General features: G+C 42.9%; 1 protein-coding gene across 1 annotated transcript in view; it reads right to left on the minus strand.

The window, feature by feature from the left end:
• Positions 1 to 13,610, minus strand: part of GALNT10 (polypeptide N-acetylgalactosaminyltransferase 10) — a 344,668-nt gene that overhangs the window by 108,625 nt on the left and 222,433 nt on the right. The window contains exon 4 of the mRNA XM_040345098.1: positions 12,826 to 12,992. Within this exon, the coding sequence (XP_040201032.1) occupies positions 12,826 to 12,992 (167 nt within the window). The remainder of the gene's footprint in view (positions 1 to 12,825; positions 12,993 to 13,610) is intronic.

Consider the following 13,610-nt stretch of genomic DNA (forward strand, 5'->3'; position numbering starts at 1 on the left):
TTGTTTCAATTATAAATCTGCAGCTTTCATCATTAAAATAATAGCTGATGATCCTACCATGACAGCCCTTGTTCAGACACTATATATTATAAGGTGATCCAATTGTTTTCCTGCGCTGTCACTCTATTACAAGAATGAAAGTGTAGACCACAGGTGACCATTTCAACACACATTATGCAGAATTGGTCCACTGTTGTCACCATTCAGAAACCCACCCTGAGGAATTCCATGCATTTAACGCTGAATGCATGCAGACAAACTATCTACAGAAATTTTTTGAGATGTAAAGGATAGAAAACAGGTTGCCAACAAGGGTTTCTCCACCAAGTACTAAGTCATGTTTTGCTTCGGGATCAAATACTTATTTTACTCACTGAACTGCAACTCAATTTATAATCTTTATATCATGTGTTATTTCTGGATTTTTGCTTAATATTCTGTCATTTAAAAAAAACACAACTGCTAAAAATGATAGACCCTTCACTTATTTGTAAGTGGGCAAACTTACAGAATCTACAGGGGATCAAATAATTAATTTCCCCCACTGTAGAGCAGTGCACATGACTGCAACCAACGTGCAACGGCTTGTTACAAACAAAGAAGTGAAAGGAGGGGGGGGGGAGATTTGGCAGCTCACAGAACATAAAAGGGGTTGGAAAAACACAATAGGAAACAATTTAATGAAAAAAAAAAAAGATTACAGGGCTATTAGGTAATGGATGCATATTGATTATTTTTTGGAGAAGGTTATTGTTTCATTTTAACTTAAGGTTTGCTTTAATGGCCCACTCTCTAATAGCACAAGTCCACCTTTCCTTCACATGTCCACCTCTTAGTTCAGCCAATAGAAGCAAAGAAAATACTCAGCACTTCCAGGTATTAAGTACCGTGAGTCAGCGCTGGCACTTGCTTATTGGCCCAACACTGTTGTCATTCCCAAAACCATTAACAATTTATCCTGGTGTGAGTTGAGTTTTGACGAAGATGGCTGAGATGAAGAGATGTCATCTTTTTTTTTTTTTTTTTTTTTTACTCAAATGATTTTTTTTTATAACAAGAACAAAAACTAAAAGGATCAAAGAAAGAAGAACATAACATACAAAATAAAAAACCGAAAAACAAGAAAACCAAAAAAATATATAAACAAATAAATCAACAATACTTTTTGGTTTATTTTATCATTCATTCCCTTAAAATGTGTTCGAGAGAAAGGTAAGTAAAAAGAAGGAGAAAAAAAAAGGGGGGGAGAACTTCCCCTTTTCTCTCTCCTCTCCCATACTCCATTTTAAAGTACAGTATACTGGAACAACTGTTAGGCTGTGTACACACGGTCGGTCAAAACCGATGAAAACGGACTGAAGGACCTTTTCATCGGACCAAACGGACCATGTGTGGGCCCCATCGGTTATCAGTTATCCTTCGTTAAAAAAATGTAGAACTTGCTTTAAAATTTAACCGATGGGCACCTGATAGGTCAAAACCGACGGTTAGTGTGCAAAAGCATTGGTTAAAAATCCATGCATGCTCAGAATCAAGTCGACGCATGCTTGGAAGCATTGAACTTCGTTTTTTTCAGCACGTCGTTGTGTTTTACATCACCGCGTTCTGACCCGATCGGTTATTTAACCTATGGTGTGTAGGCACATCAGACCATCAGTCAGCTTCATTGATTAACTGATGTGAACGGTCCGAAGGATTGGGCATAAAACCTGTTTGGTCTGGATGGATAATCGATTTGATAACTTTATTTAGCCTATTGGCCAAAACGTTAGCTACGAGGGGGTGCTGAAAAGTACTGAGCCTTACCCAGAAAAAATTGAGTAAGGAAGCTGTAAGTTGCAGGGTGTACTGGCCAATTTGTCTACATTCCATGGTGCTAAAATCAACTACCTATGATCTTCACTTATCTTTCCTTTTCAGGTCCAAATTGAACGTGGCAACACCTCCAGAAAAAATCAATGTGGAAGAGCAGAGGGCCATAATTAATTTCCTGTTTCTCCAAGGGAAAGGTGCAAAGCAGATCCATGATGAAATGTCACAAACTTTGGGTGACAGTGGTCCTTCACTTGCAACAGTTAAATGTTAGGTTGCCAATTTTTAAAACTGGCCATTTTGGTGTTGAAAGGGAGAAACCCAGTAGAAGGCCTGTTTCTGTCTCTGTGCCTGCAAATGTGAAAGCCATCCATGACGTGATCATGGAAGACCACCGAATATCAGTCAAAAATATTGCTACATATCTGGGAATATCACGTGAGAGAGTAGGTGCCAATATCCACAATGACTTAGAAATTAGAAAGCGTGCAGCAAAGTGGATCCCAAAACTTTTGCAGGCACAGTTCTCAGGCGTAGAATCCTGAATATATGTCACCTCAGCCGCAATCATCCGCCCATTTACCATGTTCACCGCCTGTCTACTTTTTGTTTTGGCTGCACTAATTTCTTTAATGAGAAGGCCACTGAGATAGGCCTTCATGGTGTCCCAAACAATCAAGGGAGAGGCAGTATTCAAGTTGGTTTCTAAGAAAAATTTAGGGCCCTCTGTTAAGTTTCCATATAGATCATTTTACTCCAATAACATTGCCCTCAAGAGTGACAAGCAAGGGGGAATGGTCCATCACGCCTCTGGGCAGAATATCAATAAAGGCGAAATATCTAAATATCTCATAAGATCCCAGCATCAAATACATGCGGGATAAAGTTTTAGGAGTCTTTAAATAGCTAGTATATTGCGCTTTTCCAGGATGTAACTTGTGCCAGAGGTTGTGCGGGCCAAGTTCCCCACATAGGTTGCCCATTGGGTTTAGGGAAATCTGTCCTGTTTGATATTAAAGACATTATTAAAATCACCCATCAATAAAACTGGGAGCGGAAGTATATCGTCGAAAACCTTATAAATAGCTGTAAAGTCTGCAACATAGAAAAACATATCTCCCGTACTTGTCTACACCAGAACAGGCACGCCCCTAGCATAAGAAGAATATGCAGAATGATAAGCTGTATTTATACCACAACGTGTCAGACAATGGACGGTTTCTGGAGTGGCATGCACGAGAGTTCATCCTGAGGCCCCGTACACACGACAGAGGAACTCGACGTGCTTGGCACGTCGAGTTCCTCGTCTCGTTTTGGGATGAAGCCGCCGAGGAGCTCGGCGGGCCGCCTTCTCCTATAGAACAACGCGGCCAACGAGAAAATAGAGAACATGTTCTCTATTTTCTCGTCGAGCTCCTCGGCGGCTCCATCGAGCCAAAACTGTACAGACGACAGAGATTCTCGGCAGAATCCGGGTTTTGACCGAGTTTCTCGGCGAATTCTGCCGAGAATCTCTGTCGTGTGTACGAGGCCTTAGAGTTGATTGGCTTTTTAGTGACCCAGATCAAGTCAGTGAAGTAACCAATTCTTCTCACTATAGTAAACCAAGGATTGTAGTTGTAAAGCCAGCTGTAGCCACTAAATTTCCTGACAAATGTATGTTTTTGGCAAATTAAAAAATATATATATTCCACACACCTCTGAAATACTTGCAAATTTGTGCAATGTTTTATGCCTTTAAAAATCTTGCAAGTACAGAAAAATACCTTTAAAGCCAACGCAGTTGGACAACACAACTCATCCTCCATCCTGCCCCTCTCCATGTGTACACACTTGGACCACTTTCACACTGAGGTAGCTTTCAGGCGTTTTTAGCGCTAGAAATAGAACCTGTAAAGCGCCTGAAAACTGCCTCCCATGCCGCCTGAATGTGAAAACCTGAGTGCTTTCACACTCGGGCGGTGTGCGTTTGCGGGACATTAGAAAAAATCCTGCAAGCAGCATCTTTGGGGCAGTTTGGGAGCAAAGTATATAGCGCTCCCAAAACGCCCCTGCCCATTGCAGTGAATAGCCAGCGCTTCGGAAGTGCTGCAACACAAGCATTAATAACCCCTTCTTCTGTTGCTTTTAACTCCCGCTAGCAGCCAAAAAGCACAGCTTAAACAGCAGTAAAGCACTGCTAAAATGAGTGGCGCTTTACCGCTAATGCACGGCGGCCCCAGTGTGAAAGGTCTCTACATTATTTCCCAGCAATGCTGCTGCCTTGATTCCCAAGAGCCTGTTCACACTATGTGTAGAGGAATCACTCCTGGGATATGATATAAAGGGGGAGTGAGAGGTTTGAGTTTAAATTTGGATAATGCCTGGACATACCCTTTAATAGCATGCAACATTATAGGGTTTGTGATTCATTAACCTAAACAGGACAGGCACTCATAATCTGTAAACCAATTTACTTTCAAGCTAAAAAATACAAAGCATTGAGGGCATTTGATTAGGGCAGAACAAACAAGAAGTGAAAAATAAATTGTTACAGAGACATGGTAATTTATCATCCTTACAACCTAAATTACTCTCCAGGAGAAATCTTCTGGGTAATACATATGCAGTCATATTAAGCGAATGCAGAAATTCAAGTCAAGTCAATAGTACAACTAGGTGACAAATTCTGCAGGCACATTTAAATTAAGCCTAAGTCACAAAGAAAAGTAAATACTGCCCAGATCTTTAGGAGGTGCCAATGAGGCCTTACAAAGAGAATCTATTTGCTTCTGTTGTGTTATCTTTGGTATTACGCTTATCTATATGTTCTAACAAAGATTAAGCGTTTGTTTGATAATAGGGAGCTAGAAAATAAAATTTGGTTTTAAAAAGTGGTTCTAAAAGCTCAAGATTTTTTTACCTTCAAGCCTGAAGGAAAAAAATCTCTGCGCATTAGCCGGCCCATTGCAATCCAGGGATGTGTATGACAGTCTCGGCTCTCCCTCCTCACTGGCTAAGCTTATGGCTCCCACTGCTGTCAATCACAGCTATTGAGGCAATGAGGAGAGAGGGGCGGGGCCGAGCCGTGGCTCTGTGTCTGAATAGACAGGCAGAGCTGGGGCTATGCTTGGGTGCCCCCACAGCAAGCTGTTTGCTCTGGGGGCACTCACAAGAGGGAGGGGCTGGGAATGACAGTGGGGGACCGAGAAGAGGAGAATCGGGGCTACTCTGTGCAAAACCACTGCACAGCGTAGATAAGTATAACATGTTTTTTATTTATTTTTTAAGAAAAAAAAATCCTTGCCTTTAAAGCGGATGTTCCACCCCAAAAATATATTAAAAGCCAGCAGCTACAAATACTGCAGCTGCTGACTTTTAATATAAGGACACTTACCTGTCCTGGAGTCCAGCGCCGTCCGCAGCAGAGCATGAGCGATCGCTCGTCACCCTGCTGCTCCCCCCTCCATCCACGCTGAGGGAACCAGGAAGTGAAGCGCTGCGGCTTCACTGCCCGGTTCCCTACGGCGCATGTGTGAGTCGCGCCCGCCGATTGGCTCCCGCTGTGTGCTGGGAGCCGAGTGTTCCCAGCACACAACGGGGGGGGGGGGGGGGGGGGGGGGCGACGGGATGTGACGCAATGCTCGTCTTTTGCCCGTGAATGCCGGGCTGGAAGTGGGTGCAAATACCTGTCTTTAGACAGGTATCTGCACCCCCCTCCCCCTGAAAGGTGTCAAATGTGACACCGGAGGGGGGGAGGGTTCCGATCAGCAGGACTTCACTTTAGGGTGGAGAACCGCTTTAAGCTCCTTCCTTTGGCTGTACTTCTCCTATGGATCACAGTTCGTTCTGCACTCCTGAGACCCGTTTTCAGCAGTCAGCGGGCTGAAGTCTGCTGACGTCGCAGAGTCAGATCGGCATCATCATGACCATAGAGTCAGGATCCACCCAGATCTCTGGACTGACACCTGGCTCAGCCTCTAAGTGAGTCGCTGAAAGCCTGAGCCACATGGTCTGCCCCCTCCACAGCCCAGTGCTCCAGTGAGAAAATAGGGAGCAGAGAGCCACGGACTCACAGTCAGCAGCTCTCTGCTGACGGAGCTGTGAGGACTGAGCAATCGTCGGGGTTCTATTGCTTAGTTCTCAGTGTTAGAGGCACCGGAGGACAGATGCAGCATCGGACCGATGCTGCATCCACCTAGGTAAGTATGATATTAAAATCAATGTATGTTTTTTTTTTAGTATCACTTTAAGCCCTCGTTCACATTGAACACAGCTTTGAAATTGTGTGACTTCATCTGAAGCTGCATGATCTCAAAGCCATGTGCAACTTGAAAGATATCTGTGCGGTTTCCCTCTGGAAGAAGTTGTCACACTGACAAAATGTATTAGGGCAGCATCAGCACCCGATTGTGGATAGTTCCATATCCTTACCGCCCTGACAGTGAAAAATCCCCTACGTAGTTTAAGGTTAAACTGCTTCTCCTCCATTTTATTTAGTGACCATGTGTCACTTCCTAAAACTGAATAGTTTATTCCCTATACTAGAAAAAAAACATTGAGGCATTTGTATATCACTATTATATCTCCTCTGAAGTGTTTCTTCTCCAGGGAGAATAAGTGTAAGGTTTGTAGTCATTCTGTGTAACTGAGGTTCTCCAGCCCTCTTATTAATTTTGTAGCGCTTCTCTGGACTCTCTTCAGTTCCAGCACATCCTTTCTGAGGATTGGTGACCAGAATGGATGACATACTCCAGATGTGGCCGAACCAGTGTTTTATAAAGTGGCAGGATTATTATCTCTGGAGTAAATACCATTTTAATGCATGCTAATATTCTGCTAGCTTTGCTTGCTGCAGCTTGGCATTGCATGCTGTTGCCGATTTGCCATCTACTAGCTCCCCAGATCTTTTTCCATCCGGGATTGCCCCAGGTGAGTAACTTTTTTTTTATATTTTTAGCCCCCAAAGTGCATTACTTTACTTTTTTTTTTTTAACATTGAACCTCATTTGCCATGTAGTTGTCAACCCTTTTATTTTATTGAGATCCTCTTGTAAAGTTCCTATATCCTGCTGTAAAGTTATTGCCCTGCTTAGCTTTGTATCATCAGCACACACTAATATTGAGCTATTTATCCCTTCCTCTATTTAAATTTATGAATACATTAAACAGAATTGGTCCCAGGACAGAACCTTGAGGTACTCCATTGACCATTCTACACACAATTTATTACCACCCTTTGGATGTGCTCCTGTAACCAATTTTCTATCCATGTACAAACCTTATGGTCTATGCCTACACACCTCAGTTTGTAAATTAACCATTTGAGAGAGACTGTATCAAATGCTTTGTCAATATTTCAGGTGCACCACACCCACAGGCCTTACCTTGGCAGCTCACTTCCTCATAGAATGTTAACGGGTTGGTTTGGCAAGAACAACCAGGGCCAGATTAAGAACATCATGAGCCTGGTGCTGAGGATTTTGGTGGGGCCTTTTAGGCTGCATTCACACCTCCGCGACAAGTAACGCCGCGTACGCGGCGTATTTTGCCGCGAATAGTGTAACTTTTTTTTTACAAATCCTTCCTATTGCTTTGTATGGCCGAACGCCAATGCCGCCTGAAAAAAAGGGTCCGGGACTTTTTTTCATGCCGCAGGTGTACGGCGTCTATGAGATGTGAACCATCTCATAGACAGCAATGGGAATTCTCCCCTCCAGCGGCACGAGCGGCCGGCGTCGGGCGTTTTGTCGGAGGTGTGAATGGGGTGTAATACATAATAAATAAATGCGTGGGAATGACATGAACGCAGCCCAGCCAAGGCAAGTGACCAAAGGCACAGAACCCAGAAGGAAGACCGGGTGAAGATGGAAGTTTCCAGGCCCCGCCTGATTCATCGCAGCACTGGAGGGCTCAGTCTGAAAATTTAAGTGTACACTAATGTGCTAATATGCTGTGCATACTTGTACGTTGTGGCATAACCTACCCCAGGACCTCTAAAAAGTAGTAATGTCAGGAAAGTTTACTACCGCTTTATTATCACAGGATCCCAGGAGCCTCTCATGGGGCCCCCTACTGACCCGGTGGACGGTGGCCCTTGGGCAGTGCCTAAGTGCACAGTTGCCAACATTAAAAATATTTTCAGGGCCACTTTTTTATATAAGTGCTATATTTAGAGTAGCTGAGATCCCCGATGTTCCTCTATACATCATAGTAGTAATCACAAAATTAAATGAGTACTAATAATGGGGCAGAACAAATATGAGAACTGATATTTCCTTTAGTTGAACTAACAAAAGTGTGTCCATTCTAGAGCTGGTAACATTGAGGATATTCAGTATAATTTTAAAGAACTGTTTTTGTGGGTAAGCGACATAGGGGAGGAGTATGGACGGTATATAAGTGGGAAGTATGTGCAGGTGAGGGAGAGGAATGTGGAGGGTCTAACAGTGGGCACTATGTACAGGAGAGGAGTACAAAGGGTACGGAAAAAAGCACTATGTACAGGAGAGGAGTGTGAAGGGTATGACAATGGGCAGTATGTACAGGAAGAGTGAGGGGGTATGACAGAGGGTAGTACGTACCAGAGAGAAGTGTGGAGGGTATGATGGGGCAGTATGTACAGGAGAGGAGTGTGGAGGGTATGACAGTGGGCAGTATGTACAGGAGAGGAATGTAGACGGTATGATAGTGGGCTCTATGTATAGGAGAGGAGTGTGGAGGGTATGACAGTGAACACTATGTATAGGAGAGGAGTGTGGAGGGTATGACAGTGGGCACTATGTATAGGAGAGGAGTGTGGAGGGTATGACAGTGAGCAGTATGTACAGGAGAGGAGTGTGGAGGGTGCGACAGTGGGCACTAAGTACAGGAGAGAAGTGTATGACAGCAGGCACTATGTACAGGAGAGGAGTGTGAAGGGTATGACAGTGGGCGCTATGTATAGGAGAGGAGTGTGGAGGGTATGACAGTGGGCACTATGTACAGGAGAGGAGTGTGTAGGGTATGACAGTGGGTACTATGTATAGGAGAGAAGTGTGGAGAGTATGACAGTGGGCACTATGTACAGGAGAGGAGTGTGGAGAGTATGACAGTGAGCACTATGTACAGGAGTGGAAGGATATTTAGGGACTGAGTAGTGGTTAAGCGGGTCATACATGGATTGAAATTACGCCAATTATGCAGAGACTAGCCATAGTCAATCTATGTATGGGCTAGCTGGTTTTACACAAGTCAATCTATTAATCAACTTGAGAACAACCAGCCTGTTTTTTTTTCTTAAAACAATCAGTGCTGCCAGCTAAAGTTAGCAACACTGATCATTGTACGCACTGGCAGAACACAATAACACTGCAGGAGTGATTCCCCCATCCACAGGTCAGCAGGTGAGAGGGTGTGTGGGGACAGGCTGGGGAGAGATACTAGTCAGTGGCTGGGTAGGCACTGGTAGTATCAGAGCCAGATACACACAGGTTACATACGCCACGATCGTTAGAGCGAGAACAATAATTCTAGTACTAGACCTCCTCTGTAACTCTAAACATGTAACCTAAAAAAATGTAAAGCATCGCTTAGGATACCAAAAAAAATTGTGCTAACTTAACTAACTAACTGTTTTTTTAATGAATGAAACATTTTTTTCCAAAAAAACATGTTTGAAAAATTGCTGCGCAAATACCGTGCTAGAGCTGCACAATTAATCGTTAAAAAAATCGTGATCTCGATTCAACCCCCCTGAAGATCTTCAATGCAGAGTTTGCTGATTCTTTTATATAACAAGTGGAGAGACTTTCAGCTGTCAAAAGAAAATATCTGGGCAGTCTGCCAAGTTTTTAACAGGAAACATTGTAACTGACACTTCCTTCTTAGATCAAAGGGATACACTTCTGTGTGTAAAGAACAAATCTGGGCAGTCTGCGAAGTTTGTAAACAAAATGAAACATTGTAACTAACCAACATTGTAACTAAATTTAACCACTTAAAGTCCAACACTTGTTTCTTAAGTTAGAAAGCAATATTATTTGCTAGAAAATTACTTGGAACCGCCAAACATTATATATATTTTAGCAGAGACTCTAGGGAATACAATGGCAATTGCAATATTTTATGTCACACTGCATTTTCCCACTTCAATGAATAATAAAAACCATAAAAACAAAACAGTGAAGTTAGCCCATTTTTTTTGTTTCAATGTGAAAGATGATGTTACGCCGCAAGAATCGTGATCTATCTTCTAAGCAAAAAAAATTGCAATTCTCATTTTAGCCAGAATCGTGCAGCTCTGTACCCTGCAACATAAAAAGTGCAAAGACCACCATAGAGTAATTTTCTAGCAAAAAACAAATGATGATTTTTACGTGTAGTAGAGAAGTGTCAGAATTGGCCTGGGTGGCAAGGGGTTAATTACCATGAGTAATATACAAATAATTATTATAAGCCCTGTGATCCTATCAGTCTGCTGTAGTGTGTCAGCTTGTATTTATATTGACCGCTCTGAATGTAGCTTCTGACAGGCTGTGCAAGCAGGCCGTATCTCCGGAACCATAAATTATAGCTGTCCCATATTTTAACCAGTTGTGGGGTAGCTCTTCCCATGCCTACCCCCAAATGTGGGGTTTCTGTGACCTCTGGTCATCGAGCTACAACCCCCCAAATTCGATCTTAGAAAAAAAAAAAAATCTTAAAAAAAAAAAAAAAAAAATTTTTTTTTTTTTTTTTTTTTGGGCAAATGGGCCTATCTTGAGAAAGGGGCCTGGAGCTGCAGCTCCATCAGCCCCATTGTTAATCCGGCCCTGAGAACAACCTTTCATAAAACCAGGCTGATTACTACTAATGATACTGTATTAATCAGCAAAATCTTCCCTTACAGTCCCCTCCAATAGATTACATACTATCAATGTAAGGCCCCGTACACACGACCAAACATGTATGCTGAAACTGGTCCGCGGGCCAGTTTCAGCATACATGTTCGGTCGTGTGTGGGCGCGAGCGGGCCGAATTCCAGCAAACATTTGCCCGCCGGGCCTTTTCCCAGCGGGCAAATATTCCTGGACGTGTTTTAAAACCGTCCGCTGGAATCCTGCCCGCTTGGACATGTACGGGCGTCAGTACAGACCTACCGTACATGTCCGAGCGCCCGGCGTCCCTCGCACGCGTCGAATGATTTCGACGCATGCGTGGAAGCCTTTAAATGGCAGGCCCGCCCACGTCTCCGCGTCATCGCCGCGGCGACGACGACGCGGACACGCCCCGCGTATTGTTTACGCGCGGACTTCTGTACGATGGTTAGTACAACCATCGTACAGAAGCCCTCTGGCAGGCATGTACGGTGAAAACGGTCCGACGGACCGGTTTCACCGTACATGTTTGCTCGTGTGTACCGGGCCTTAGACTTACTGGCCTGTAGTTTCCAGGTATCTATCTCTGTCCTTTTAAATATTGATAATACGTTGACCCTTCGCCAATCTGCTGGCACCATTCCTGTCAGTATGCTGTCAATAAAAATGTGGAATAGCAATCTGAGTTCTTTGAGGACTCTCAGGTGTAAGTCATCCGGTGCTGGTGTTTTTTTTTTTTTTTTCGTGTTAAGCTTTTCAAGTCTTTTTTGGACACTGAGCCACAATGTTACACTCTGTGATTTGTTACCAATAATTACAATTTCGATTACTATACCCCTCCTTTTCCTCAGGAGAAGTAAGCATATAGGACAATTGCCCTCTCCTTGTCATTTATAACCAACCTACCTTTGTCATCCTTTATGGGGCCAGTGTGCTCTGAAACCCTGCTTTTTTACTGTTAAACTATTTAAAGAATTTTTTGGAATTTTTTTTTTTACTCTTGTGGGATATCATAGCTGCCCTGATTGCGTTCTAATGCCGCGTACACACGATCATTTTTCAGCATGAAAAAAAAACGTTGTTTTCAGCATGTCGAAAAAACGAAGTTTTCCCCAACTTCATCATTAAAACGATGTTGCCTACACACCATCGTTTTAAAAAAATTATCTAGCAAAGCGTGGTGACGTACAACACGTACAACAGCACTATAAAGGGGAAGTTCCATTCATCTTTGGGCTGCTTTAGCCGATTCTGTGTTGGTAAAAGACGATTTGCGTTTTTTTGTCTGTTACAGCATGATGAATGTGCTTACTCCATTATGAACAGTAGTTTTACCAGAACAAGCGCTCCCGTCTCATAACTTGCTTATGAGCATGCGCAGTTTTTTTATGCCGTTTTAGCCCACACACGATCATTTTTTACAACCCGAAAAACTACATTGTTTAAAACGACGTTAAAAAATGCAGCATGTTCGAACTTTTTTTTTGGTCGTTTTTCAGAACCTGAAAAATTATGTGAAGCCCACACACGATCATTTTAGATGACGTTTTTGAAAAACAACGTTTTTTTCATGCCCGAAAATGATTGTGTGTACGCGGCACTACACTTATTGCATTCCTTGTCGTGTTGAAATGCCAACAATGTCCCCGCTGACTTAGATTTTTAAAGGCCTTTTTTCTCTCTTTAATGTGTCTTTTTACATTAAAGTTTAGCCACCCAGGTTTAACCTTAGCTCTTTTATATCTGTTGCCTATTTGGATGCACGGGTCAATACCTCCATTTAATATGTTCCTAAAGTACTCCCATTTATTCTCAGTGTTCATTGTTTCTAGGATTTGGTCCCATTTAACATCTTGTAGCCAGTGTTGGAACTATCTGAAGCATGTGAATCACACATCTACCTACTGTACATCCTACACAGCCTAAGTAGGCATTTGAGTGGTCCAAGTATTCTTATTTATGTTGATGCTTGACTAAAAAGCTTGTGCATCCAGTGCTCCTAAAGGCCAGCATCCAATTATTTAGTATTGCTGCTAAACTGTAAGAAAATACATTCCCTAAGAACAAAAGTTTAGGGATCAGAGGATTTTTATAAACCTGAGTGGCAATGATGAAACACAAAAGCCTTGGGCAGGCAGGTTACACCCTTGTAAATGCTTGATCTTTTCATAAGCTGGCATTAATACTGGACACACACCTTTATCACTGAAGTCATCGACGAGCACAATCTCTGCGATCAGCTCAGGGGGAGATCGGTTGAGGACGCTGTGTACTGTACGCAGGAGGGACGACCAGCCCTCGTTGTGGAAGGGGATGATCACGCTGGTGTTTGGCAGCTTGGCCGAATACAGCTTGCTCTTGCAGCTAGAAAAATCAGAGAGGACATAAAAGGGACAGATGTCAGCTTCACATGCAGAACATGCCCTGAGCTCATGTCAAATGAGGACAGCACAGTAATGTCTGGGAAAACACCAGCTGAGAGGTGCGAAAACACAGATGGGTTTGACAATTGGCTATTTGTACAGCTCCATGTGATGATATGAAACGAGGAAGTAAGGATGCAGAAGAGGTCTCATTGGAGAGATTCCATTGAGAGAAAGCAATTTATCATCCTTACAGCCTCAATCACACTCAGCACTAAATCTCCAGCGTAATTCTGATCATGTTCAGATAAATGAAGATTGCAGCAATGCTTTCTGGAGCTCTGACTAGCACACTAATGATACATGCTGACATAAAGCATTAATATAAATCGTCCACTCTCATTAAAGGCAAATTACAACTAAAACAGAATTTCTGCTGCTGGCAGGAACAGACAACTTGATTCAACTTCTGCTTCTTAGATCTCTTTGAGTCTCTCATTTTTAAATTTCCCTCTGGTATCCTGTTCCATCATTATTTACTATACATTATAGAGCAGTGTCAAATCTACATACAAACAGCATGCAATGATTTGAAAATCTTATAAATACCGTATTTATC

Source organism: Rana temporaria, chromosome 3 (genome assembly GCF_905171775.1).
Source record: "Rana temporaria chromosome 3, aRanTem1.1, whole genome shotgun sequence".
In the NCBI taxonomy this organism is placed as follows: domain Eukaryota; kingdom Metazoa; phylum Chordata; class Amphibia; order Anura; family Ranidae; genus Rana; species Rana temporaria.